General features: G+C 50.2%; 1 protein-coding gene and 1 long non-coding RNA gene across 2 annotated transcripts in view; one reads left to right on the top strand and one right to left on the bottom strand.

Moving 5' to 3' along the window:
- LOC113456525 overlaps positions 1–26,564 on the top strand; it is a 61,170-nt gene that overhangs the window by 25,316 nt on the left and 9,290 nt on the right. The window lies entirely within an intron of this gene.
- Tspan32 (tetraspanin 32) lies at positions 12,720–26,526 on the bottom strand. Its single transcript, XM_005351574.3, has 9 exons — positions 26,461–26,526; positions 25,793–25,907; positions 24,806–24,903; positions 20,423–20,497; positions 16,572–16,673; positions 15,964–16,050; positions 14,537–14,620; positions 14,197–14,288; positions 12,720–13,152 (listed from the first exon to the last, which is right to left on the bottom strand). Exons 1-9 carry the CDS (start codon positions 26,524–26,526, stop codon positions 13,071–13,073), a joined length of 801 nt encoding a protein of 266 aa, XP_005351631.1. The 3' UTR covers positions 12,720–13,070.

The following is a 26,564-nucleotide window of genomic DNA, read 5'->3' as shown; positions in this document are numbered from 1 at the left end:
AGGCAGAGGCAGGAGAATCTCTGTGAGTTCGAGACCAGCCTGGTCTACAGAGCAAGTTCCAGGAAAGGCTGCAAAGCTACACTGAGAAACCCTGTCTCAAACAACAATAACAATAAACAAACTACAACAACAACAACAAAAACAAACAACAACAAAAACCAAACTGGTTGGCTAGGTGTAATGAATGTTATTCCAAATTGTGAATAGAGACAAGAGGATCAGTTCAAAGTTATCCTCAGCTGTAGAGGGAATTTAAGGCCAGCCTAGGCTATACGAGGCCCTGTCTCACTCCTTCCCAAAGGAAGATGGAGAAATGTAGAGATGAGGAGATCAGGGTTGTGTGGTCATCTGGGGAGGTGGGGTCTGTGGCTTTAAGAAGCATCAGGGAGGCAGTGGGGATGACGTTCTGATTATTGCAGTGGTAGTTATGCGAAGCCACACACACACACACACACACGCACAGGGACACTCAGGCAGGCAGTACGCACATGTGCATTCATACTCACACATGTGAGTACAGGCACATCTGGTAGCATCTGCATCATCTGTGTGCATTGAACAAGTGATGGCTGTACTTGTTAGCATGGTATTTATGCAGATGTCTGCTTTGGGGAAGGCCGGAAGGAATAATGCACCAAGACTTTCTGTGTACTATTTGGGAATCTATAATTGTCTCAAAATACAGTGTTCCAACAGATTTCAGGCCATGAAAGTTGAAAATGTCAACCAAATCAAAACACTGCTAGAAAAGAATTGTAAAGGGACTCAAAATAGACAAAATGGGGCTGAAGAGATGGCTCAGTGGTTCAGAGTTCTTGTGGCTCTTACAGAGGAGCTGAGTTCAGTAGTTCCCAGCACCTAGGTGGGGCATCTCAGCACCACCTGTAGCTCCAGCTCCAGGGGATCTAATACCCATGGCCTCCCTTGGAGATGGGTGGGCTGTGTGGTTTATAGGCTGCCATTTCCTGTATGGTCTCTGCTTCCTGACCCATAGAGGTGAGAGCAAGTAGATGCCACCCTTTCTCACTGCAGTGAAGTTGCTGCTCCATCTCCCCTAGCGCCGCTCCTTTCCCACCATGATGGACTATGGCATCCGAAGCCATCATCCAGAACAAACCCTTCCTCCCGTATGGCTTCTTCTCAAGTAAGCGTCACGACACCAAGAAAAGTAGCAAACAGGCCAGGCGATGGTGGCGCACGCCTTTAATCCCAGCACTCGGGAGGCAGAGGCAGGTGGACCTCTGTGAGTTCGAGACCAGCCCGGTCTACAGAGCTAGTTCCAGGACAGGCTCCAAAGCCACAGAGAAACCCTGTCTCGAAAAAAAAAAAAAAGTAGCAAACAGAAGGGACATAAATAAACATTCACACAGGAAATGGAAATGTCTAGCTGAACCCTGGTGACCTTAGCAGATACAAGGTGCCTGGGTGTGGGCTCTAAGGAGCGTGTGGCCTCATCCAGGAGGACACCACTCTCGTCCTGTGACAGGGAAAAGGAAGGAGTGGAGTATAGAGGAGGGCACCGAGGACTGGGGATTTCCAGCTGCTGAGCCGGCCTCCTGCAGCAAGGCAGCGGCTAGGGGACAGGTTTTGAGAGTGGGTGAGAGAGGAAACTGGAGTAAACGTTAGACGGAGGAGGCGGGATCAAGAGTGCAGCTCAGTTGGGTCTGGGCTTGAGCAAATCAGTAGCAAGAGCCATCTGGGGACATGGGAAAACTGAATTTGGGTTATGTTTTCAATGTGAGTAGAGAGCTATTATGAACATAGCAGATGTGACAGTGATGGATTGCAGTTCCATGGGAGTACACCCTCCATATTTAGATGTGAGTGCTGAATTTGCTAAACTAATGTACATATGGAGCACTATGTTTACAATCTACTTTAATTCTAAATGCTTCATTGCCATTACATTTAGGAACACAGACACAGATGTACACACATACACAACACACACACAGAAACACACAGGTACTTGCAAACAGAGAGAAATACACACATGTTTTCTTGAAGAGCTTGGTACCTATCACAGTGGGCTGGCAAATACAACCTCTTTATCTTAGCCAGCAGACTGGAAACTCAAGCAGGGTTTTCATGGCTCAAACTGCTTCTCTGGGAAGTGGGAGTCTCTGATCTGCAAGCTGCTACTTACTGAACAAGACCCCACCTCATGGGGATCACCTGGTGTCCTGGTTTGATTTCTGCTGCGGTGATAAGCGCTATATGACCAAAAGCAACTTAGAGAACAAAGGAGTTACTTCACCTTACAGATTCTAAATCCATCACTAAAGGAAGCCAGGGCAGAAACCTCAAGGCAGGAACTGAAGAAGAGACCATGGAGGAAGGCCATTTACTGACTTGCTCCTCATGGCTTGGACAACCTGCTTGCTTACACAGCCCAGGACCACATACCCAGGGATGACACCATTCACATGGCTTGGCCTCTTTTTTTCTAAAATTTTATACTTGTGTATGAACTTTATTTTAACTTTTTATTGATTCTTTGTGGATTTCACATCATGTGTCTTGATCCCATTCATCTCCCTGTCCCTTCGTATCCTCCCTCTGCCTTTGCATCCTCCCCCACAAAATAAAATTAGATTTAAGGAAAAATTCTCATAGTGGAAGCTGAGATGTGGCTCAGTGAGTCATACAGTATAGCCTTTAGTCCATGCATCTTTACGTGCACGTGTTCACTGCAATGAGTCGTTGTTCTGGCTTGATACCTCTGGCTTCGGCTACACTATCAATACTGGGCCCTTACTGAGACTCCTCATGGATATCCTGTTATTGCCCTGTGTCATGGAGATGCAACAACTTTGTATCTTCAGGACCAAGCTTGGCCCCTCTTACCTCAATCAGTAATCAAGGAAATGCCCCACAGAAATTGTCTACATGCCCATCTGATGTCAATTCCTTCTTTCCATGTAACTCTAGTTTGTGCTGACAAAAACTAACCAGCACGCTTGCCTGAATAAAAAATTCTCACAGCAGCAGGCTTTCAAACCCACATCTGGGTAGCATCTCCTGGGTCACTAGTTACTCCTCTCTGTGTTGTGGTCAATAGCTAAAAAAAGCCAACTTGAAGGAAGAAGGGTTGTTGTTCTCACAATTCAGGGAATGCAGCGTGCACCATGGCAGAGGGCTGCTTGGTTCATGGTGCAGAGCATGAGGCAGAGAAATGAGAACCCCCTTCAGCTCAGCTGGCTTTCTCCTGTTAACTTATTTATTCAGTTTGGAACCCCAGCCTAAGGGATAGTGCGACCACGTTCAGGGTGGTGTCTTCCCTTCTCGGTTACACCGGAAACATCTACATCCAAAGGTGCCTCATTTTTATTTTGTGTTTATTTATGTGTGTGTATGCACCTGTGTGCGTATATGGGTATGTATGTGCAGGGGTGTGTGCATGTGCAAAGGTCAGAAGAGGTTGTACAATGTCTTCTCTCACACTTTACTCTTCTTTGGGAGTCAGGGTCTCTCCCTGAACATGTGGGTTACTCTCAGCTGGGCTGGAACCAGCAAGTTCCAGCAATCCTCCCATCTCTTCTCATCTCAGAGCCGAGGCTCCAAGTTTTTGGGGAGATCTCTTGCCTTGTTACATGGGTCCTGGGATTCATACTCCAGTCCTCATGATTTCAGAGCAGGCACTTTGGACTCCCAAGCCACCTCTCCAACACTCTCAGGGTTTTCAATCCAGACCAGTTGACAATCAAAATTAACACCCTGCTTGGATGTCGCATAGAGTAAGTCATCACAGTGTGTGTTTGTGTGTGTGTGTGTGTGTGTGTGTGCTGTGTGTATCTGTGCTGTGTTCTTTCTGTTGCTTTTCCACAAAATGGTAAAAGACACAAAGATTTTCCAAATTTTCAAAATAAAAGTCTCCATGAAGAAAGTGGAAGGAGCCACCCATGGTGCACACACCTTTAATCCTAGCAATCAGGAGGCAGAGGTGAAGGGATCTCTGTGAGTTCCAGGACAGCTAGGGCTGTAGAGTAACACATAGAGACAGACAGACACATGGGGTGAGGGTCACAGGTCAGGAGAGTATATTTACCCTGATTATGAGCAACATGTGATCTCTATGGTGATACACTAGAGTTCCCGTGAGCCAGCAAGACGAGGCATGTTATCTCATCTATCTGTAGTAAATAGGAGCGGCGGGGCTGCATCCCCAGCACCCCGGCCGCACCCCAGCCGCCTGGCTAGCTTATGCCCCGAAATAATTACACGGACACTGTATTCATTTAATCACTGCTTGGCCATTTCTATCTAGCCTCTTCTAGGCTGACTCTCGCTCCTGGACTAGCCCATCTCTAATAATCTGCTGTAGCCCACAAGGTGGCTTACCAGGGAGATTCTAGCCTACGTCCATCCTGGGTAGGAGCTTCATCGCGTGTGCCTCAGAGAGCAGAGCTCTCGCCTCTGCCCGCAAGAGTGGAGCATCGTGTCTCTCTGAGGCGTCTGCCCCTGAGAGGAGAGCTGTCGAGTCTGACCTCACTTCCTCTTCCTCCCAGCATTCTGTTCTGTTTACTCCTCCCACCTATGTTTTAACCTATCAGGGCAAGCAGCTTCTTTATTTAATTAACCAATGACCTTCCTCCATCATCTATCTGAGATGAGACATGTTATCTCGTCCCTTGGTTGACAGGAGGCACAGCAGGTGTTTGTGAAATGGAAACAGACATGGCCAAGCCTCTGCAAACTTAGTTAACAAACAGAGAAATGGGAAATCAAAACCAGAAAACAATACCAATTTACACGGCTGGCATATACAAGTTTTAAATGTGTGAACAAGAAATGCATATCAAACAGGGCCAGGGAGTTTTTAATCTGGGGCCAGCGTTTGGGAAACATTTTGGCAGTGTCCTCTGAGGTACCTGTTGACACCTGCTGGTGACTTAACCTCCAGTCCTCCTCCTCCACCCTGAAGGAGAATTTTTTTCTTAGATTTGTGAGATGCCTTGGAGGTCGTTCCAATTGTTTGGATGTAAAACCACTGGCTCCATTTTATCTGTGTTGACATCATAGTAAATTATTTCTGTGCTGTTCCCTATATGCCTTTATTTCTTGCTTTTCTCTGGCCAAGATTTTTTCCCCCAGACCATTGTGCTCTGGGCCCCTTTGCTCCTGAGCCTGTTAACCTGATAGAAAGCAATTGTTGAAACTGTTTTCTCTTCATTTCTGTTGCTGTGGCAAACAACACAGAGTTAGAAAGTAAAAAGTTAGAAAAAACAACTCAGAGGAGAAAAAGGCTTATTTGGCTAACAATTTCAAGTCACAATCTATGATTTTAGAGAAGCTGATGAAGGAACTCAAGCAGGTAGTCACATCACATCAAGAGCAAAAAGAAATAAGCAATGCATGCAGGCCTCCTTGCTGAGAGTCCGCAGCTAGCTTTCTCCCTTGTATTATGGTTCAGGACCACCTGCCTAGGGAGTGGTGCTGCCCACAGTGGGCTGGGTCTTCCTACACCAACTGATAACCAAGACAACTCCTCACAGCCATGTCTGTTGGCTACCTGACTGAGCTAGATAATTCACCATTAAGACTTCCCAAGTGGTTCTGAGCTGTTGCAAGTTGACCGTTAAAACTAATCTGCACAGGGCTCTCGGAGAAGATGACTCAGTGGCTCAGAGCACATACTGCTCCTAGGACCAGAGTTTGATTCCTAGTAGCCACATTATGTGGCTCACACCACTTGCAATTTCACTTTCAGGGGAATCTAACACCCTTTTCTGGCCTCTGTGGGGTCCCACATACACATGGTGTATACACAGACATACACTATAGTGTTCAAATGGGAGACATCTCTCATTTAAACCACCAAACCAACCAGCCCAACTACCTATGCCACATCCTGGATGCTGTGCCATGTTGAGATTCTTTCAGCAAGTAAACAAGCTCACTATTCTTACTTCAGCCTCCATAGAGTCTCACGACAAGAGCCATTCAAGTTCCCAAAGCATCCTAGTTACCACCATGTAGGCAGTCCCTAACTTGTCCTTGATCTTCCCTGGTCTCTTGTCTTCTGTACCCACACCAGAATTACCCACAATGTCCTCTTTACAATAGTTCAGCCTCTTTTCTTTAAACAAACTATTTTTAATTGTATGTATATGTGTGTGTCAGTATGTACATGTAAGGCCAGAGAGGGAGTTGTGTTCTCTAGAGCTGGTTAGGCATGGGTAGTTGTGGTCTGTCTGGTGTGGCTGCAGAAGCAGAAAGTCCTATTAACCACTTAGCCATCACCCCAGCACAGTTTAGTCATTTGATAACAACTTCCTCAACTCTCCCTTCCTCTGTCAGCTTCCCAACTCTACGCCGGTACACTTCTAATGGTGAGACTCTTGGTATCAGTGCTCATTTGTTTGTTCTTTGTTAAAAACTTTTATTTATTTAAAATTATTATTTTTTCTTTTATTGAAAATAGATATTTTTCCTCACATAATATATCCTGATTTCGATTTTCTTCCTCTCCTACTCCCAGTTCCTCCTGACCCCTCTCCCATCCAGATCCATCCCTCTTCTGTCTCTCATTAGAAAATAAACAGGCTTCTAGGGGATAATAGTAAAAATACAACAAAGTAAAATATAATAAGAGAAAACAAAAGCTGTTGCATTGGGGTTGGATAAACGAACAACAAAAAAAAAAAGAGTCCAATAGAAGGCACAAGAATCAGAGACTCACTCAATTGCACGCTCAGGAATCTCATAAAAACACTAAACTGGAAGCTGTAATATAAGCACAGCGGACCTGGTGCTGGCCCAAGCAGATCCTGTGAGCACAGCTTCAGTCTCTGAGAGTGTGAATGTCCTTTGATCGTGTTGGCATAGAGGGCCTTGTTTCCTTGGTGTCCTCCATCCTCTCTGGCTCTTACACTCTTTCCACCTCATCTTCTGTGGGTTCCCTGGCTCCTGAGGGGGAGGGCTTTGATAGAAACATCCCATTTAGGACTGGGTGTTCAATGTCTCTCACTCTCTGCATGTTATCTGGTGTGTTCCCATCCACTGCAGGAGAAAATTTCTCTGATGATGGCTGAGCAAGGCACTGGCCCATGAGTATAGCAGAATGTCCCTAGGAGTCATTTTGTTGCTAATTTTCAGTTGTTAGTTTGTATTTTGGAACAGTAGTATTTTGTTTTACCTTAAGTCCCTGGGCTATCTAGTCTCTGGTTCTTGGCTACCCAAGCAGTGTTGGGTTTGGGTTCCAACATTAAGTCAAATCAGGTTTTGGTTGATTACAAGCTTTATGCCACCATTGCCCTAGCATATCTTGCAGGTAGTCCTACTGTAGATCAAAGGGTTTGTAGCTGTGTTGCTGTTTATGTTTTTCTTTTGCTAGTGTGCAGAGTACCTACCTGTACCAAGGACGCTGGAATGTAAAAGTCAAGGCTTTATATAGGTGCCAACTTAATTTCCCCATGTTCCATGAGTTGTGTAGGTGTTGTCTTCAGCAGTGGGGCCTTATTGTCCCATGTTTGTATAGAACAGCCTATTGTCTTGGCAACAGTTGGTTGTCTGGGTTGTTTGGGATACTCACGAGACCCTTTTGGCCAACAACTCACTTAGATGTAACCCAATCCCTGTACTGGAAGTTTCATTTGGTGGCAAGCGATGACCAGTTGGGACTCTGTCTGTCCCCATTATTTGATGGTTTCATTTAGATTGCCTTCATATATATATTAGGAAGCTTCTACTGTATTGTGTGACCTCTCAAATGGACCTTAATTTTAGTTGTCTCTTTCCATATCCTCTCCTTTGTCCCATTCTCTCCTCCCCAACCACACTTGACCCTTGTGTTCTGGCTCCCCACATCCATCCATAACTGTCTCTTCTGTTACCCTTTTCTAATGAGATCTATCTGTTGCTACCAGTTCTCTATATTAATCAGCATTTCGTTATCATCATGAAATACCTGAGGCAAGATGCCCTTGCAATTTTTATTTTGTTCATGCTTCTGAAAGGTCAAGGGGCTTTCCGCTGATGATAGCTTCCTTGTTCCAGAGTCCTGGGGCAATAAAGGGTATCCCCATGGCAAGCGACAGAATGAGTGTAAAGCCATGAAGAAATCTGTGGGACTTTATTCTTGTGAGCCTATTATCAGACCAGCTTGGCCTGTGGAGGAATTGTCGCAGTTTTTAATTGATTTGGAAAGTCCCAGCCACTGCAGCCAATACCATTCCACAGGCAAATGATCCAGAGCAGTAATAGGAAGGATGAAGTTAGCTGAGAGCAACCAAGCGAGTAGGCCTGCATGTATTTATTGCCCTTTGTTCCTAGAGGGCCTGTTTCTGAACACCACTGTCGGATTAAGTTTGTATCCTTTTAATCCTCAAAACGGAGATCAAACTTTGACACTTAACATTAAATTTTAGTTTAACTGCATCCAACCCGTATAATTGTTTCTGGTTACAGGACTAACCTTAAAGCCAAAGGCACAAGATCATGGGAAGGCTGCCCTGGATTCACTGAAGTTGCTATTCAGCTAGCGATCAGGGACATTTTGTGGAATTGTGGGTCGCTTCTCAAGTATCATTTAAGATCACATTGGGAAATTCCATTGCAAAACTGTGTAACCTCCTGTGGCATGTGGTATGTGTAACCAGTGTAGTGCTTAGTGCTGTTTTTCCAAAACCAGAGCCCCTAGGTCGGAAGCCTGAGGGATGGGTGTGGGGGCACCACTTCTTTTAAGGATAGCTAATGAACCATCCTAGGAGTTCTGCCTCGTGCCTGCAAAGGCGTTGCACTGGGTCAAAGCTCTCAGTAGCCAACAGGGAAACAAACACTCTGATCAGCTAACAGAGTGTACTGCAGAGCTAGAAACTGTGGTGGCACCTGGCTACTTCGGACTTCTCTTCTGCTGGGTTAGGAGACCCTAAAGGGTGCTGACTGAGTAGTGTTCTAATGAAGAAACAGGATAATGATGCTCATTCTAGGCAGGTTCTGGTGGTCCGAGCTCTCCTATCTCACCCAGTTAGTGATGGAAGAAGTGGCAGCAGGAGTCAAGAAGAAATTCTCCCAGGGATGAAGAGCTGGGAAAACAGGACAAACCATGGCTGTTTAGAGCCACACACACTGACGTGGGGAGCAGCTGCAGGGATGATCGTTCTCTTACAGCATCTGTGGATTATTTTGTGCTGTATTGTGTACATTTTACAGGCTCTAGATCTTACTCTTCTTCTTTATTTGCCATCTTCCCACTGCCATTGTGTATGGGATCCTTTCTCCTTCCCTCCTTACTTCTGCCTTTCCTTTCCCCCCTTCTTTTGTGTTGTTGTTTTTGTTGAAACAGAGTCTTTCTATTAAGTTCATGCTGGTCTCAAACTCACAATCCCCTTCTCTGCCTCTTTGAGTGCTGGATCTTGCCTTGTGTGTTGGTTAGGGTTTTTTTTTTTTTTTTGTGCCAACTTTACACAAACCTAGACGTCTCTGGGAAGAGGGGAATTCAACTGAGGAATTGCTTTCATCAGATTACCCAGTAGGCAAGTCTGTGGGGGCGTTGTCTTGATTGATGATGATGTGGGAGGGTCCAGCCCACTGTGGGCAGTGCCACCCTGGGTTGTAAAAGAAAGCAGGCTGAGCAAGACATGAAGCACAAGCTAGTAAGCGATGCTACTATGTGGTCTCTGTTTGAGTCCTCACCTCCAGGTTCCTGACCTGCTTGAGTTCCTGAGTTGGCTTTCATTAATGATGGACCATTACCTGAAGTGTAAGCCAAATACATCCTATCCTCCCCAGGTTGGTACTAGAACACCCTGAATATTTGTGCTTTCTTTAGTGTTGATTTCTTATGAAGTAGAGTGAGGTGGCAAGAATAGAACCAAAGAAGTTGCTTGCACCAGAGACCCTGAACTTTCTGTCTCAGGGAACCAAATGCTTATGACATTGGGGGAATCTCCCTAAGGAGAAAACCTTGTGTGTTTTCAGATGTGGGGTGCTTAATTCCTCTTATTTGAGGAAATGGATGTGTAGGAAGGAGGGAGTGTGTGCATCTGAAACACAAGGTGGGGTTTAACAGGCTTTCCCCATGTGTTGGTGACCAATTGCAGAGTGACTCTGATTTGGGGGGGACCCTCGCTTTTTGGGTCTGGATGTGAGGCAGGATCTCATCCCTTATGTTCCCTTGGCTGCATTTGGGGTCTCAGCCTTGGCTGGGTCAGTGTATCTCCTTGGAAATATTCACAAATCATGTGAATATTCAAGAGCAGGTGATAATTCTCCATAGAGGTGGCTGCACTGTCATGTGACAGTGGCTACAGGAGGAGTTTTAGATTATGTGCCCCACCTTGCTCTGTCACAGTCTCCCAGCAGGTGATTATGAGGCCATGGTTAACTTGGTAAGATGTCTCCCTCACCATGCAACATGGAGGAACCCTGTGGTGAGATAGTCATGCCCAGGAGGGCCTCAGGCTCACCAAATCAACAGAGGCAGCAAGCAGGACCTGGAGCCAGGAGCTGGGGAGGGAGCAGGGAGTCAGCGTTGAATGGGGACAGAGTTTCGGTCTAGGAAGATGGAAAGTTCTGGAGGCGGATGGTGTGGGTGGATGTTAATTCTGCTGAGCTGTGCACTTGAACGCGGTCAAATGGCCAGTGTCAGGCATAGTGCATTTTACCAGGAATAGAAGAAAGAATTCTTGTTCAGACAAGATCATCATGTGGCCCTTAAAGTAAAGAGTTTCACCAGCTGCTAGAAGCCAGAGACTGCATAACACAAGGGAGGCTCAGCTTGTGCTAGGGTCTGAAGAAGGAGCTGGAGGAGGGGAGCAAACCAAATTCACAGAGCAGAAAGTTGTCCTAGCTGGCAGCCACTGAGGAGAGAGGGCTCACAAGCCCACAGCTGCAATAAATTAGGTTCTTCCAGCAGCCAGAGCGAGCCCAGATTGGGGAGCTTCTAGAAGCCTCTGAGTAGGGCCCAGCAAACCTGCCTCATGAGAGGTTACGTAAAGAACCTGCCCACATCTGGGCTCTGACCAACAACCTGCTGCTACTTCAGGTTGCTGTTGTGAGGACATGGATGCGCGTGCACGCGCGTGCGCACACACACACACACACACACACACACACACACACACACACACACCACAGGCGTGGTCCCCAGAGCAGTTCTCAGTCTCTGGGCTTCTGGGAAGTGGCCATGAAGAGGTTTATAATTTAATGGCATTTTAAAAAGGAAGCTGGAAGATGAGGCTTCCTTTGAGGAAGAGGTTCCTGGGTGGTGCCCTTGAAGAGGGTTTTCTTTGTCTTTGGCTCTTCTCTCTGCTTCCTTGCCACCATGGGTGTTTACTCTACTGTACACATCTCTGCTGTGTTCTGCCTCATTCGGGCCCCCAGACAATGAAGCCAGCTGACCATAGACAGAGACCTCTTAAAACATGAGTCAAAGTAAGTTGACTTTTTCAGGTTTAAGTTGATTTTTCTCCCTTTGTTTAAGCTGATTTTCTCCCTTTCTTCCTTTAAGTTGGCTCCCTCGGGCATTTTGTCACAGTGACAGACAGAGACATTGCTGCCAGGTTGATGCTCCTTGCTTCACAGCACAGAACATGAACATAGCAGTGTCTGGAAGTGGGAGGTGCAGGACATCTGACCAGGGCTCCTGGCCTGCCCTGTGTTGGTTTCCTCTGTGCTTACCTATTCTGTCCTGTTCCACAGACTCATCAAATCTCCCTAGGTGTTTCTGTCTGTTCTGCATGGAGCTGTTTACCTGATGTCAGAGTTGTAATCTGGTGTTTTCCACAGGCTCATGTATGCTTGCTCTGTGTCATGGGTTTGCTCTGAAACCTCTCCCACAGGCTCATATTCTGAATGTTCTATCCCCAGCTTCTGGTGCTATTGTGGAGCCTGTAGGACTTGGAGTCTGGTTAGCAGAAGTAGGTCATTAAGGGTGGGCTTTTGAAGGTTATACCTGTCTGTGGTTGTTTGAATGAAAACAGCCCTGTAGGCTTATAGGGAGTGGCACTATTAGGAGGTGTGGCCTTATTGGAAGAAGTGTGTCACTGGAGGCTGACTTTGAGGTTTCAGATGCCCAAGCCAGGCCCAGTGGCACCCTCTCTTCCTGCTGCCTGCCAATCCAAATGTAGAACTTTCAGCTACCACTCCAGCACCATGTCTGCCTGCATGATGTCATGCTTCCCAGCATGGTGATAATGGACTAAACCTCTGAACTTTAAGCCCCCAATTAAATGTTTTCCTTTCTAAGAGTCTCCGTGGTCATGGTGTCTCTTCACAGCAATGGAAACCCTAAGACATTGCCCCTTGTTCCACTCCACCTGTTCTTTGCGATTACTTTTCTCTGGGAAACATGAACAGGAAACTGGTCACCCCAGATGGGGCATGGAAAGGATTCTACCCAAGTTTCAACCTGAACCAATGGGTTTCTTGGGATGAGGAGTTACTTATAGGGAGCATGGGTAACCCCCAAACAGTGTCATCCCCTAAAAAGCCCCGCCATGATGGGTGATGACCTCATGGATACTGGATCATGGAGACCTGGCTTCAGGTAATTTTTCACATTCCAGCATCTCCCAAGATCCTAACACTTCCTTGGCAGGAGGGAGCAGTAGTTGGAATCGCAGGTGAGGATATGGTGACCTTTTCTCCCTAAACTAAGGAGCATTAACAGACCCATGGCCATTTTCAAAAACCTGGCTGTTGCCATGTGGCTCTGTGTATTTTGTTATCAGGACTATGGAGCCAAAGTCACCTTTGCTCCACAATGACCCAGAGCAAGTTAGTTTACCTCAACATCCAGCCTCCAGCATTTGCCACCCTCTGATCCTGCTGCTGTAGACACAGCCACCCCTCCGTGCCTTCCCTGTTGTGATGGACCAGAATCTCTCTGGAACCATGAGCCAGAGTAAATCCTTCCTGTTTCTGGTAGGTGTCTGGCCACAACAATGTAAAAGTAACTAACACACTGATAGAATCTCCTCCCCTTCCCTTGCCCCACCAGGTGGATCATGGAGGGCTCAGTGCCAACGTCTTCATCTCTGTGGGCAAGTAGGCAGCAAGCATCCTACTAGACCCAATGATCGGCAAACACCCATGCTTCAGAGGGATGTCGAATAGTTAGCAAATGTTTATGCTTCAGAGGGGCATTGAGGCACTCCATCTTTGGTCCATCTGAAGAGGCTGGGTTCCTGGGGCTGGCAGCCATGGGCTCTGAGAAGCAAAAGGGGACAGTGAAATTGTTCTGCATGTTCTAGAAAGAACTGGGGATCTGTTCCAGAATGTTCTATAGGGACTAAGAGGCTGTTATACAACATTCTAGAAGGGACTGCAAGTCCATCCCAGAATGGTGGTGGTGAGGCTGTTTCAGAATGTTCTAGAAGGTACTGTAAGAAGGACTGGGGTATAATTCAGCCAGTGGAATGTACACACGCCCCTCCTCCTGCCAATTAAATAAATTATAAATGAATGAATATAAAAAATGCTTTGCAAGCACAAGGACCTGAGTTTGATTCCTAAAACCCTAAAATTGCCAGGTGTTGTGGGGGCATGCTCGTAATCCCAGTGTTGGGGAGGCAGAGACAGAGGCTCTCAGGGCTCTCTAACCAGCTGGTCTAGTTTAGTTGGTGAACTCCAGGCCAGGGAGAGACTCTATGTCAGAGCAGGACAGCATTCCTGAGGATGACAACAGGTATTGTCCTCCAGCCTCTACACACTCATTTGTGTGCACATACGAACATTTATAAACATGCCCCAGAGTGCTCTGGAGGCAATGGCGTGGCTATTTTCAGAACGTAGAGGGCCAGTACAGATGCTGGGTATAGGAATCCAGATGTCAGAGTGCTGGGTGTGTGGGTGGATGGAGCTTGCTGACAGCAGGGTCTAAGTATTCTGGGAACAGAAGGGCTTTCCTGGCTGCTGGGACTGGGTCCTTCCTGATTCTATCAATGAGGAGTCCTGGGGTTCCTTAAGACCAATTATCCTGACCTGGGAGCCATGGCTCTGGGCCGCAGGGGGTGGGGAGGCAGGGCTGGAGTCTTCCTATCTCTGTGTTGGTGGCAGGGTGATGTCAGGTCTCATCAGAGACTGGAATCAGAGTAGAGGAGGGCATGTCATTACCTTACACTTCCAAAGGGCTTCCTATGGAGGCCATACCTGCCCGACTGGGCATGGGTAACAACATATCTGCCGTGGGAGGCATAGATACACTGGGACCCTGTGGTGCTGTAAGACTCTTCTAGAGAGAGAGGGGCCTACCGTGAGGTGAGGGTATATCTGCCTTTGCGATCCAAGCCACAGTAGGAGTGAATGGCAAACCACAGGAAGGCGCAGAGCGTCATAGCGTACACCTGGAGCAATCAGGAGAGATGCCCAGGCGTCAGCAGCCACCAACAGTCCTGATGGCAGAGCCTTCCCACTTCCAGGGAAGTTCCCAGGGTCAGGGGCTGGCTCCTCCCTGCTGACTGGGCCTGGAAGATCCTGGCAGTGCCATGATTAAAGAGGGTCTGTCTGAGGCAGTAACCCAGGACTGCTTCTGTCTGGGAAGCAGCAAGGTGGGGCGGGATAGAAGGAGGCCAAGGAAAGAACTGGTGGCTACCGTGAGGGCCAGGCTGGTGCAGGTCAGGGTGGAGGCAATACTGTAATGTGTCCACAGGAAGTTCCCGATCCTCTGTAGGCAGTCCTGCATAGAGGCAACATGCACGGTTGATTGTCCTCCCTGCGCACTGTGTGTGGCTCTCCCCATTCCAGTTTTCTCCTAGAAGTCCCTGGGGCTGCATGGTTTGCTCAGCCAGTGCTAAGGCCAGGGCAGTCAAGGTGTGTACCTTCCCCAGGAGAACTGCTGAACCCTCTGGGAAAGAGGCTTTAGGAAGCTTGAGACTGAGGCCATGGCGCCAGTCTCTGTGGGGGCAGTGGCTCACTGCCCTGTTCTAGTTGCCCTGAGCTTCTCCCTAGGCTGCTGTTTGTCTCCAGGCAGTCCAGGATGGAAGTACTCTAGTTCCCAGGGCCTGCTGTTAGTGGTGGGGGCAGAGACTCTGGACCTGCAGGTCTCTTTGCTGTGGGCATAGGAAGGTAACAGCTGACCTCTGGGACATTCAGATGTTGGCATTTTTGTTGGGGATAGCCTGGACCATGTGAAGCCCTACAGGGGGCTTTCTTGCCTTTTGGCAAGTAAGTGATCCTCTTGCTGGCCTGAACTGGCCTTGCTGGCCTGAGCTGGCCTTGGCTTCTCTCCTACCAGGGGTCCTTTGTAACCCAGCTGTGGTCCCTGGCCACCCTGCAACAGGAGGCAGGCACTGAGCTATTTTGGATTTGGGACCTGAGGACTGTTCTTGGGTGGATGGGACTCCCTGACTCTCAGCCCCTTCCCATCAGGCCAGCTCCCTTCCCTGCTGGGCCTTGAGCCATTCCCCACCCTCTTGTTTCTTGGAGGGTAGCCAGACATCTCTCCCCATGAGATAGGGCTGGTTTGTTTCCAGGATAGCAGGGGGATGGGACAAAGAGGGGGCTGGGTAGGGAGAGAGGGCCAGGGTGGGGGAGAGTGGGTCAGGGCCTAGTCCTCAGGGTAGAAGAGCTCCTCCCTGCCCCTTCCCTGGCACTTTCTGCTCTTTCTGGGGGACCCCTTTCTACTCCTCCTAAATAGTAAATCAATCACCTTCTTATATAGAGCCTTAGCTTTGAGCTTCTAAAAACTTCAGAGGGGAGGGTGGGGGAGGAGCTTGATGGCCTGGGGAAGCCTCATGAAGGAGGAGAAGAGTGGGCGGGGTACATACCCAATCCTAGCCTGCAGAAGGGAGTTGAGCCAAGTCAAGCTAGCCATCTTATAAGTTCCTAGCCCTCTGCCACCTATCATGGGGGGGCAGTGTGTGCGGGGGGCGGGTACATCCTTGAGACTTTAGGACAGATCCCAAAATGTGAGAGGCCAAAGGGGCAAAGAGGATGAAGATGTCTCTTCACAGGTAGAACCTGAAGTGCCCAACCTTCATTTGATCTGAGTACAGAAACTCTCGTCCCCCTCCTCCTCACCTCTCTCATGGCCTCCTGGCCCTGACATGGGATGGCTCTGGTGCTCGCCAGAAACCCAAAAGGAGACTTCTTCCCACAACACAGAAACTGGAAGACAAACCAGAGAGGAGCATAGCGTGGGCAGGACTGACTGATGGAAAAACTAAGGCACCAAAGCATAAGCAACTTAGGCGATTCTGCAACGGGGGGCCCCCAAGAGACCAGAGCCAGGAATCAGGATTACAGCTGCTGCTGGAAAAATATCCACCAGTGCCTTAGCCCTGGTGATGGAACGACATAGCTCTCTGAGGACCTCGTCCCTGTAGAGCAGGGCCCTACTGCCTGCCTGGTGCCTGAACACCTACTTCCTTGAAGAATACCCAATTCCTTCTTAAAATTCTCAGTCCATGTTGAACAAGGACATTACCCTTTTATTTCTGTACTTACATTGGGTAGCCAGTCCTATTAGGGACAGAGGGGGATGGGTGAGATCCCAGTCATCTACCCACAATGGGACCTGTGTCCTGGGATCTTCTCTGGAAGCCTGGCCAGGATGGCTGACTCTAGAAGATGTCTGGCACCCATTCTCTGGGGGCACAGCAAGTGTGACCACCCTGTCCCTCGCTTACCGTGTCCTGGATGGTGGCCAGCTCCTGCCACCAGCTGCTGGATGGGCTCTTCATTGCCTGGTCATACACGAGGTCATAGGTGTCCAATACTGCATCCTCCACCTGCACCAAAAGCATCCCAGGAAACAATGGCCTGAGGGAGACCCGGGGAAGCCCACACCCTGGGCCTCCTTTTCCAGGAACTTTCTTCCTACCATGGCAATCCTTCGGCTTGCCTGTTGCCCCTGGAACTCCCAAGGGTTAAAGAAGAGGCCAGTAGATCTCAGCTACCCACCCTTAGAGGTGAGTTCTGGGTAGCATGGGGTAGCATCCTGCTCATCTGGATATAGGCAATAGGCCCAGCCTGCTGAGAAGCATGGACAGAAGCCTGGACTAGTTCCTCTGTTCCCTAAGGTTCTTGTTGACCCTTCTTCAGAACTACCCAGAATACTGGGAAGATTCTCTCTAGTCTTGGACCAGGAAAGGTAAGGGCACCTGGAGTCAGATCCAGGGGGACACAGCAGAGGAAAAAGGTAGCTGGGTGGGGCCAAGGCTGGCCCTGCGTCTGTTCCACACACAAAACAGCCTAGACTTTTTTGCTTCTGTGTCCTAGCTCTGATTCCCTACTCTGCTCAATTGCTACCCCAAGATGTCCTCCCCCAGGCCGAAAATGTTTTCAGAGACAAATTGGAATTTCATCTCTTCCAGGAAGGCATCCCAAATATGTGGAACTCATTGATCTTCTGGCTCAGGGCATGTCCTCCAACGTCTTTCTGCCTTGAAGAGTCTTCCTGACTCCCAGCCTTATGCTAGGCCAGCAGCCAGGTCACACAGAGTGTTGTCCTGAATGGCTGGAGTGGTGTTGAAGCCCTATGTCTCCCCTGGTCACTCATGCCTTTCAGAGAGGAAGCATGTCTGTCCCACAGCCTGATGTCCATTCCACTATGGGCCTCACTCACCAGGTGCCTGCAGGCCATAGTGGGCAGACAGGTAGTCAGAGGTTCTTGTAACCAAGTCCAGCCCAGGCCCAAGGGCCCTCTAGGAGTCAGGGGAACTCCGTGCTAACGGCTGATCCTGGCACCGACTTCTCCCTCTCCATCCATGCAACAGAGCCAGACATCCCCATGAGTCATCCCCAGCTCAGCCTGCCCCGGCCCTCCCCCACCCAGGGCAGGTGCCAAGCTGGCCTTGGCTGCTGGTTAGTCTGGGCCAGAGCCCTCTCATGGGCTCAGCTTCCTCAAGCCTGTGGGCTTACTGTGTCCTTAAGAGAACAAATCCTGGGGAGGGCTGGGAATGCCTGGAGCTGCGTGGGTGGGGCAGGTAGCTGAAACAAATTGGCACTATTGGACTAGCCCTTTTTGCACCACTCCCTGGCACAATTGACTTTATTTCCCTCATCAGTCCTGCCACTTTTCAGGGATGTCCCAGTGCCCAGGGGCCCTCTGTCCACTGTCATTCCTACAGGACAATAGAGATGACATCAGCTCTAGAGCTCAGCTCAGCTTGGTTCTGCCCAGCATCCCACCCACCATGAGCAGAGCAACAGAGGTCTGCCCAGACTTCACAACCGGACTCTGGGGCCTTAGAAACCAGGCTGGACTCTTTGCAGAGCCCAGCACTAGGGCGGTGGGTGGGGGGTGGGGTTAGTGCATTGCCATCTGCACTCCCTTTGGCATTTAAGTTGCTCTGTGAAAGACTTGAGGCTGTAGTTCTTTCATGGGAATAGGGAGGGTAGAGACTTCCTAAACCAGGGTCCCAAGCCTCCACATCCTTTATCCAAGGGTCCCTCCCAGCAAGTATCTGTGTCTGCAGGGTTGGCAAGCAGCTTCTGGGGTACCAAGTCTCCTTTGTAAGTGTGTTGTCCAGTGTGGAGGGTAGAGGAAGCCCTAAGTATATGACGTCCTGAGTGGGTGTTTGTTGTCAAGCCTCAGACCAAAGCCTCAGATCCATGAGATGTTAGCAAAGTGTCCCATTCCGTGAGTCTCACTGAGACCAGCTCAAACCGCCTTCTTGTCCAGCTGTGTGCGATAAATGCACTCTCCTTGTTTATCTGCTTGTAATAACCCCACCTCCTTATTCAGCTGTAGATAATAAACACACTGAGCTGCTGGGGGCAAAGAGACTGCAGCTTTCACCGCCCGATTCTAGCTTTCCAGTGTGTGTCTGTGTGTCTGTCCTTTCTTCATTCCCTTGTCGCCTCAGTCAGGTCAATCCCTGGATCTGTGCAGGACATGGCAGCCCAGGCTACTGCAGATTGAGGAGCAATGTCTAGGGGATGACCCCTATCTTTCTTCCTAAGACCAGGACACTGTGATATCTATCCAGGCTTGGTGATGTCCCTTCCCCCACGTTTGTTAGATCAGGGTAGTAGAGCCATGGCCAGGAGGACCCCACGTGGAGCTGCAGGTGGCTTGTGGACCAGCACTGGGTCCCCAGGCTACATAGACATGTTTGTTCTGTGCTTGGTCTTGACATGAATTATTAAGGAAAGTTAAACAATTCATTTTCCGCTCCTTGGGGACAGAGGGAGATTGCGGCAGAGCAGCTCTGAAGCCACAGTGAGGGTAATGAATAGTCCTATCTCTCTGTATTCAGTACATAGCAGGCTGGGCCACACTGCTATCCTCACCAACCTTGGGTGCCTGCCAAGGCCTGTGTCCTGGGAGGAGGGGGGATCAGGAAGGAACACCCTATCCTCACTTCAGGCCAGAGCCTGGTCTACAGAGACAGTCAAGGTCTCCTCCTTGTCTGCCCTTACCTTCTTGCTAGACCCTTGTTTTAGGATGTCCTGGGGATCTTTCCAGGGAGGTTTTGGGGAGCTGGGATGGCTTCTAAGCATTACTAGTTGATTCCTGTATTCTTTCTTACCCATGGGGCTGGGGCAGCTAGGAGGACCAAGTATAAGGCTGTGACCTATTTGGCTTGGATTGGTTCGCTGGTAGGGAGAACACGGGAGGATGGGAGGATGGTGGCTCTGTGCTTGGTACCACACACGGCCTCATTCCTCAGGACAACCCAGAACTAGGTCCACATTCCAGACAACCTGGGAGTGCAGAGGATCCGGACTGCCACTCCATTGCTGGCTCATCTCCATTATGCAGTAGCTCTGCAGCAGGGCTTTCTACTTTCCATTTACAGAAGCAGACACAGAGGCCCAGGGAGGACAAAGGACTGGCCTGCCGCCCTTGATTTTAAACCTAGGGTGCTTTCACCGAGGCTACCTCCAGGTAGCTCACCAGGTCTCAGGGCCATGTTGGAAGTTAGAAATCCAAGACAATAGATAGGCCAGCAGGCCAGGGTCCAGGAAAAACCCTAATCCACCACGGTCAGGCAGGCCTTGGAGAATTGCCCTAGCGACCAGTCTTAAGAGGACTGGAGTAAGAAGCCCTTTCCCTTCTGTAAATTAAACCCTAGTTGCTGCCTGCCCTCTGGTTCCTGCAAGGCCTCTGCCTGTTTTGCACCCCGAGTTTAGGGCTTAGAATGTAAACAGTTTTAGAACAGGGAGATGGGCTGCAGCTGCTGCAGGCTAACCCGAGGTCAGCCCCTGATACCTGGCAGCTGTCTTGACTGAGGCCACCCACACTGTGACCAGCCATCCAGACCACCCGTCAGTGGACAGGGAAGGTTCTGCCCAAATGCTGCTTGGCCCAGCTGCCTCAGGCAGAAGTCTGGACACCCATGCTCTCAAGCTGTGGTTGGGGTTCGGCCCTCTTCCAGATCCTCTGGACCATAGAAAAATATTTTTTTTTTCATTTAATATCAGGATTGGCGTGAGCATTTTGGGGGTCTCCTTGGGCAGGGAGAAAGGGTAAAACAGAAACTCTGGGCAAAGAACCAGGCTGGTCCAGGTAGAGGGTCCTGGCTGCACTCACCTGGGTGGGGTTGTGGAATCTCCAGAATGCCACCTGCACCAGGACACAGAATGACAGGGCAAAGCACAGGAAACCCTGGGGACAGAGATGGCCTGGTCACTGTGCAGCCAGGTATGTGGCCTAGGGAGGTAGGGTGGGGTACCAGGTAGGTAGCTTCCCCAAGTGGCCTGGGCTGAGCTACTGACTTGCTCTCCATTAACTACTGCTTGGGGGAGGCTTTTTTGGGGATTCCTCTGTGCCTCTGGAGGACCTGGGACCTAAGGTGGCACATGCTTCCTTAGGAATGGTAGGCCTTTCCAATATGGTAGAGGCCCTAGCTCACTACAGCCACTTCTAGGAGGAATAGTGACCCCAGGAGGGCCAGGCAGTGCCTCCCCAGATCTGAAATTTTGGCATCAGAACCCTCTACCCCTGCCCTTTAGACTTTTTTTTTTTTAGATTTAAACAAAATTATATTTATGTATGCCACATAAATGGGGAGGCCAGATGAAGGTATCGGATCTTCTGGAACAGGGGCCACAAGTAGTTCTTTGTGGTTTCTGGGAACTGAACTTGGATCCTCTGGAAGAGCAGGCAGCTCTTGTAACTGCTGAGCCTTTGCCCCAGCCCTATTCACCTAACTGCCATCCTCTCCTTTGAGGTGGACGCTCATGGAGGTAGCCCAGGCTGGCTTTGAGCTCATGACCCTCCATCTCCTCAGCGCTGATTACAGGTGTACGCAACCGCGATGTTTTAGTCAGTGCAGTATCTCAGCCAAGGCTGTCATATGTGCTAGGCAAGCGCTCCATCAACTGACCCACAGCCAGCCAGAAACGTCTCCCTTGAAGGTAGGTAATGGCCCCCTCATACAAGGCGCCTTCTGTGGGCCCTTTGTTGTTTCGTTTCTGAAACCCGTTTCCAAGGAAACCCTAACCTCTACAGCCTGACTCATAGAGAACCACAGGCCACAACCCCGGGCATAGGTTTGGCACCCCAGACTGTGACCTTCCTTTCCTCGTGAGTTTCCTACCCTTCCTCTACACCACTGTGTGGGTCCCTGTGGTCATCCCATTCCTACCCCTCACCCCAAGTGCTAAAAAGGAACTTCTTTACACACTCCACACTTTCCTTCTTGGCTTTAGTCGGGGTGCAACTGCTGACTTCCTTACAGAACTAGAGGGCAATGCCCATCTCTCCCCTGATACAGGTACTGGCACAAGTCCCTGCCCTTCTGTGACTAGTTTCACAGGGTCACTCTGTACTAAGAACCCTGTTCCTCAATAGCACCCACCAAAGTCCCATCTAGTGACCTCCCATCTGGGTGACCTCGGAGCCTCTGCCTTGTGCTCTTGTCAGCCCCAGTGCCATGCACAAAGATCCTCCCAGTACACAGAGGTCCCGGGTGACCATTGAGCCTTCTGGATCAACCACCACCTCACTCCCAAGTGTCACTGGCATGAGTATGAGTAGCCGTGGCCTCACTCAGGGAAAAGTGGCCAGTGTGCAGAGCAGCCGATAGTCATAGGCCAGGAGGACAGGAACAAATAGTCTATGCCAGGGGCAGCTTAGCTCTCCCAAGTGTGTGAAAAGAGCTGGGGGCATCTGCACTGCCCCCTCATACTTGGGTGGGTGTGAGCTCTGCAGTGGTGGGGTGCCCCCTTTCCCTGCTTTTTCCTGCCCGACCTGGAGCCTGCATCACTATCTTGGAGCTGGCCCTGGCTTGCCTGCTGCTTCTGCTCCTATCTTTGCCTTTAGCTCTTCCTCCCTTCCTCCCCCTCCTTCCTCCTCCTGCCTTCTTGTTCTCTCTCCTCCACATTTTCTTCCCTCCTTCTCCTCCTCTCTGCTCTTTCCTCTTGCTGGCAGTCGAGGGCTGACTTTCCCTGTCTGGAAGCCATTCCTCAACTCTGCCTCCTGGCTGAGGCTGTGAGCCAGCTGCAGAGTCCAGCCCTTTCCAGAAACCATTTCAACCATTTCATCCTCAAGAGGGAGTTTCTCCCTCTCCCTCCCTCCTCCCTCTGTCTTTGTCTCTGTCTTTTTTGGTTTTTAGTCTCTCTGTTTCTCTGTCTCTGTCTCTCTCTGTCTCTCTCTCTCTGTCTCTCTCTCTGTCTCTCTCTCTCTCTCTCTCTCTCTATGCATGTATGTATGTATGTTTGTATGTATGTATGTATGTATGTATGTATGTATGTATGTATGTAGAAAGGGTCTTAAGTTCTGCTTAGTGCTGAGAGAGGTTGGGCCAGGCCTAACTGTGGCCATTTTACTCTCTACTCGTTCAAAATGAAAATAAATGAATAAATAAACTTGTAAACAACTTGAATCTGCTTCCTGCCACTAGCTAGCTCCTTCATTTCCTGTGTTTCAGAAGGCGGGGTAGGAAAGAGCATGGAGGGGGGCAGTGGGCACAGAGTCACGAAGGGGGATGTTTCCCCTCCCTAGACCCTTTTATATGTTCTTTACACGTGCTCCATCCAGTACGCAGGCCAGTGACAGTACACAGGCAGCTGCCGGGCAGGCAGAGGCAGACGGTGCCCACCGTGCACACAGGCACAAGTATAAACATGACACTAAGGCCCTGTGACCAGTGGAGCTCCCAGGGACCCTGTGGTGACTGAACTGGGCTTACTGTCTATGCTGGGGTAGAGGGTGCTAGGATTCAGCAAAGTGCAGAGCACTGGGCCTGGAGTAACCTTGAGAATACAACTCTGAACAGAAGGAATCTGAATGTGTCTTTTAGCTGAGACACGTATAACCGCACCAGGCCCTGAGTCTGTTAGGGATGAGGACTTGGGAGGCCTGGGTAGGTTCTAATGCTCCTGGAATCCTTTGCCCACGGATCAGGTGCCAAGCAGGACATGGGAGGAGCTTGGGAAGGCTGAGTGGAATCAGCTGATCCAGAGCTGGGCCCCTTGGCCCACCTGCCTCCCGCCTCCCGCTTTACAGTCTTCATGCTGACTATGGTGCCCCCTGGTGGCTGAAGTTATATCCAGGTGCAGGCCTCTCGGCCTGTCTCCTGCATACCCCTGCCTCCATCTTGTCTTTCCTCCATGCTTTCTTCCAGCAAGACACAAATCCTCTGGGGTCACAGTCCACCAGTTCTGTGACCTCTTCACTAGGGCCTTCCTCTGGGAGGCAAATTCAGGCTATTTTTTGTTTAGTGTTTATTCACGACCAGCACTATCCCTGCCCCTGTATCATCAGAGCAAGAATCCCGGGGAGGCTAAAGCTGCCAGGTTCTGCCTAGTCCACCACCCAGTTATGGCTGGTCCCTGAAGCAGCTCTAGCTAGGGGGTGACTTTGTCCCTATAACAGTACCGCACCAGGCCCTGAGTCTGTCAGGGATGGTGGAATTGAGGGATTGAGGACTTGGGAGGCCTGGGTGGGTTCTAAAGCTTCTGGAATCTTATGTCCACAGATCAAGTTGCCAAGCAGGACAGGGAGGAGCTTGGGAAGGAGGTGACTCTGTCACTGTCTTTGGAGACCAAGGGCCATCAGCAAATACACTGAACATGAAGACAAGGTTGCCAAGTTTAGTTTCGGTCTATCTAGGAAGCATAGCCTCCAGCTCAGGTTCCTGAAGGTTCTTGGATTCCCCCAGTCACTCATAGGCAGAGGTTGGGAGTCTACAAACAGGGGCACAAGGATGGATGGAGGAGGGAAATGAGATCTTATGCCTGGAATGGAGTGGGGCAGGTAAGAGACCAGGGCATCAGGAAGGAGCTGCCTCAGTTCGAGTAACTGGGAAAGCCTGGGTCAAACGGGGACTGGGTGGCCATGAAGAGGGTCCTGCCAGACAGAACCTGGATTAACTATTGAGGGCTGTAGGGGCACACTAGGACACCCACATGGAGAAACAGTTACGGCAGCAACAAGGGCTTTCTTCTATGGGGTTGTGAAACTTCCTGTCAGCGGCTAGGCAGGGATAGTGGACCTGTGAGAAGGAAGCCCAGGCTGCAGGAACAGGATTTCCTTGTCCCTGGTCGGTCTTCTAATGAGAACTGAAATTCATCCAGTCCTGTGTCCAGACCTGGCTAGACATCAGAACCAGGTCCTGTGTCCAGACCTAGCTAGACATCAGAACCAGGCCCTCCCAAGGTCTCTGGAGATGGCCCCAGGGCTGAGAGTACCAACTCTCTCTCAGGGGTGCTGTAGAACCATTGTGAGATCTGGGGAAGGCAGAGTAGCACAGAGCCCTGTGGGGACTAAGTGACAGCCCAGGTGGGAGAGTCCTGTCTGGCCAAGAGGAAGGCACTAACTGTGTAAGTAGAGGGACTCACTGGTGCATAGTCCCTGACCTGTCCTCCTTTTAGGATACTTCGACTGAGGTCAGGCAATTCCCTGGCTTTTTTCTCTCCAGCTCTTGTCCCTGTTGGAAGCTGGGGTCATCTGGCCGACCACAGAACTTACCGCAGCCATGAGGCCATGGGCCTCCCTCACTGTGGCTATTGTGCTCAGGACAGCGCCCAGGCTCAGTAGACCTGCTAGGCTGATCCCCACGTAGAAGGCTGTGGAACGGGAGAGGCAGAGGGTGAGGGACCCAGCATGGGGACTGGGCACGGAGGTTGGATTTTTTTTGGGGGGGGGGTGTCACAGAACTAGGACTAAACTTCTAGGGAGGTCCCAAAAGGCACATATCTCTGGCCCAAAAAGAAGGGGTGTCTCATAGCCTGATAGCCTGTTTCCTCCTAAGACTGGGAAGGAAGGGGGAAGATCAGGGAACAAGCTAGGGACCATATTCTTTCCCCCATTTCTACTGCCTTCCCTGCCTCCCAGACTATCTTGAAGCCACATCCCCATGCTCTAGTGACAGGTGGCAGTGTGGGGCTGTGACCTTATCAGCCCAGGCCCAGGCCCCAGGCTTCCTGTGTGGGCGGGGCCTAGCACCTTGGAAAGCAGGGGGCCTAGGAACTGGGGCTGACAACCCCCCATTCAGGGGCCTCAATTTCTCTTACCCTTTCCTACCCTCCTAGGTTCTTTGCATTCCTATCAGGAATACCCCCCTCACTAAAGCCTTGCTTTTGTGGAGGTGGGGCACTCTGGCAGACTTGGCCCTAGCTAGGCATTTTCTGCCCTTTGAATATGGTATTCACTACCGAGTCCCATAGGCCATCTGATCCCTGCCCTGGAAGCACAGATCTGGGGTCTGGTACAGTTTGAACGGTCCTGTGTGGCAGGAGAACCAGGGCAGGAGTGCCTGATGTTGCCTAAATCTCCCCACTTTTCTTAGTAAAACCAGGACACTAGGGCATCTCCTCCCTGCCCCGACCTCTGACTCTGCCCAAAGCCTAGGGCCAGGGAGTCAGGACTGTCTGGGGCTAGGTCACTCCTCCCAGGTGCTTCTGACCCTAGAGCCCTCCCACCTCCCGCTCCACAGCCATTTCTGGCCGTACTTACCCCAATAGTGCATTCCTTCATAGGGGTTCCTCTCCAGGGCTACTTGACGCATGACAGTAAAGCGGTCTCCAAAGTGAATGACCACTGCCATGGTGGCCGTAGAGAGACCCAGCAGCTGAAAGTGAGGTGTGCATAGATGCAAAAGCCCTCCCACAGTGACAGAGTGTGGGGCCTGGGCTTCTGGGCACCCCAAGCTGGCTCCCTCCAGGCACAAGGCATCTGCGGGAGGCCTACATGTTTCTGTGGATGGGAGGGACGGGCCCTCCACAGATGGGCTATCACACACAGATAAGTATGCAACACATATACTCGTGCCCATTTTCTCTAGGGACCCAGAAGATCACATCAAACTGTCTGCAGAGACCCTGCATCCCTGTCCTCTCCTGGAGCCCAGGCAGCACCCCTTCCTGGCTGTCCCTGCACACTCCAAATCACCAGCCAACCTGGGTTCTCCCAGGCTCTTCACTGCCCCTTGGGTGACAGCTACAAGGACGTGTGTACACAGTCCTCTAAGGGTGGCCACCAGAGACCCAGACCCAGTCTGCGCAACTGTGGTGTCAAGGGAGGGGAGACCACAGTGCTGGAGGACCTGGGCATGGTGAATTATTTCCCCTACTGCCCCACTGCCCACCTGCCCACCCACTTCTTTTGTTCCACTTGCATGTTACCAAGACAAAGAAGTTGGTGATCAGTATCTGGCATTTGGCAATCTTGATTCGATTCCAGTGCTCCATGGTCTCCTCTCCTCTCCTCTCCTCTCCTCTCCTCTCCT

This window comes from Microtus ochrogaster, chromosome 8 (genome assembly GCF_000317375.1).
Source record: "Microtus ochrogaster isolate Prairie Vole_2 chromosome 8, MicOch1.0, whole genome shotgun sequence".
Classification (NCBI taxonomy): Eukaryota; Metazoa; Chordata; class Mammalia; order Rodentia; family Cricetidae; genus Microtus; species Microtus ochrogaster.
This window is presented reverse-complemented; position numbering and strand designations above follow the sequence as displayed.

What these genes read in the sequence shown, in the direction of transcription:
- Tspan32 (XM_005351574.3), bottom strand. Translation starts at nt 26,526, where the DNA reads ATGGAGCACTGGAATCGAATCAAGATTGCCAAATGCCAGATACTGATC. An exon ending in CCCATGGCCTCATGGCTGCG is followed by an intron (nt 20,498 to 24,805) that starts GTAAGTTCTGTG and finishes CTCTGTCCCCAG; the next exon opens with GGTTTCCTGTGCTTTGCCCT. An exon ending in GCCAGGAGGCCATGAGAGAG is followed by an intron (nt 14,621 to 15,963) that starts GTGAGGAGGAGG and finishes GCCTCTATGCAG; the next exon opens with GACTGCCTACAGAGGATCGG.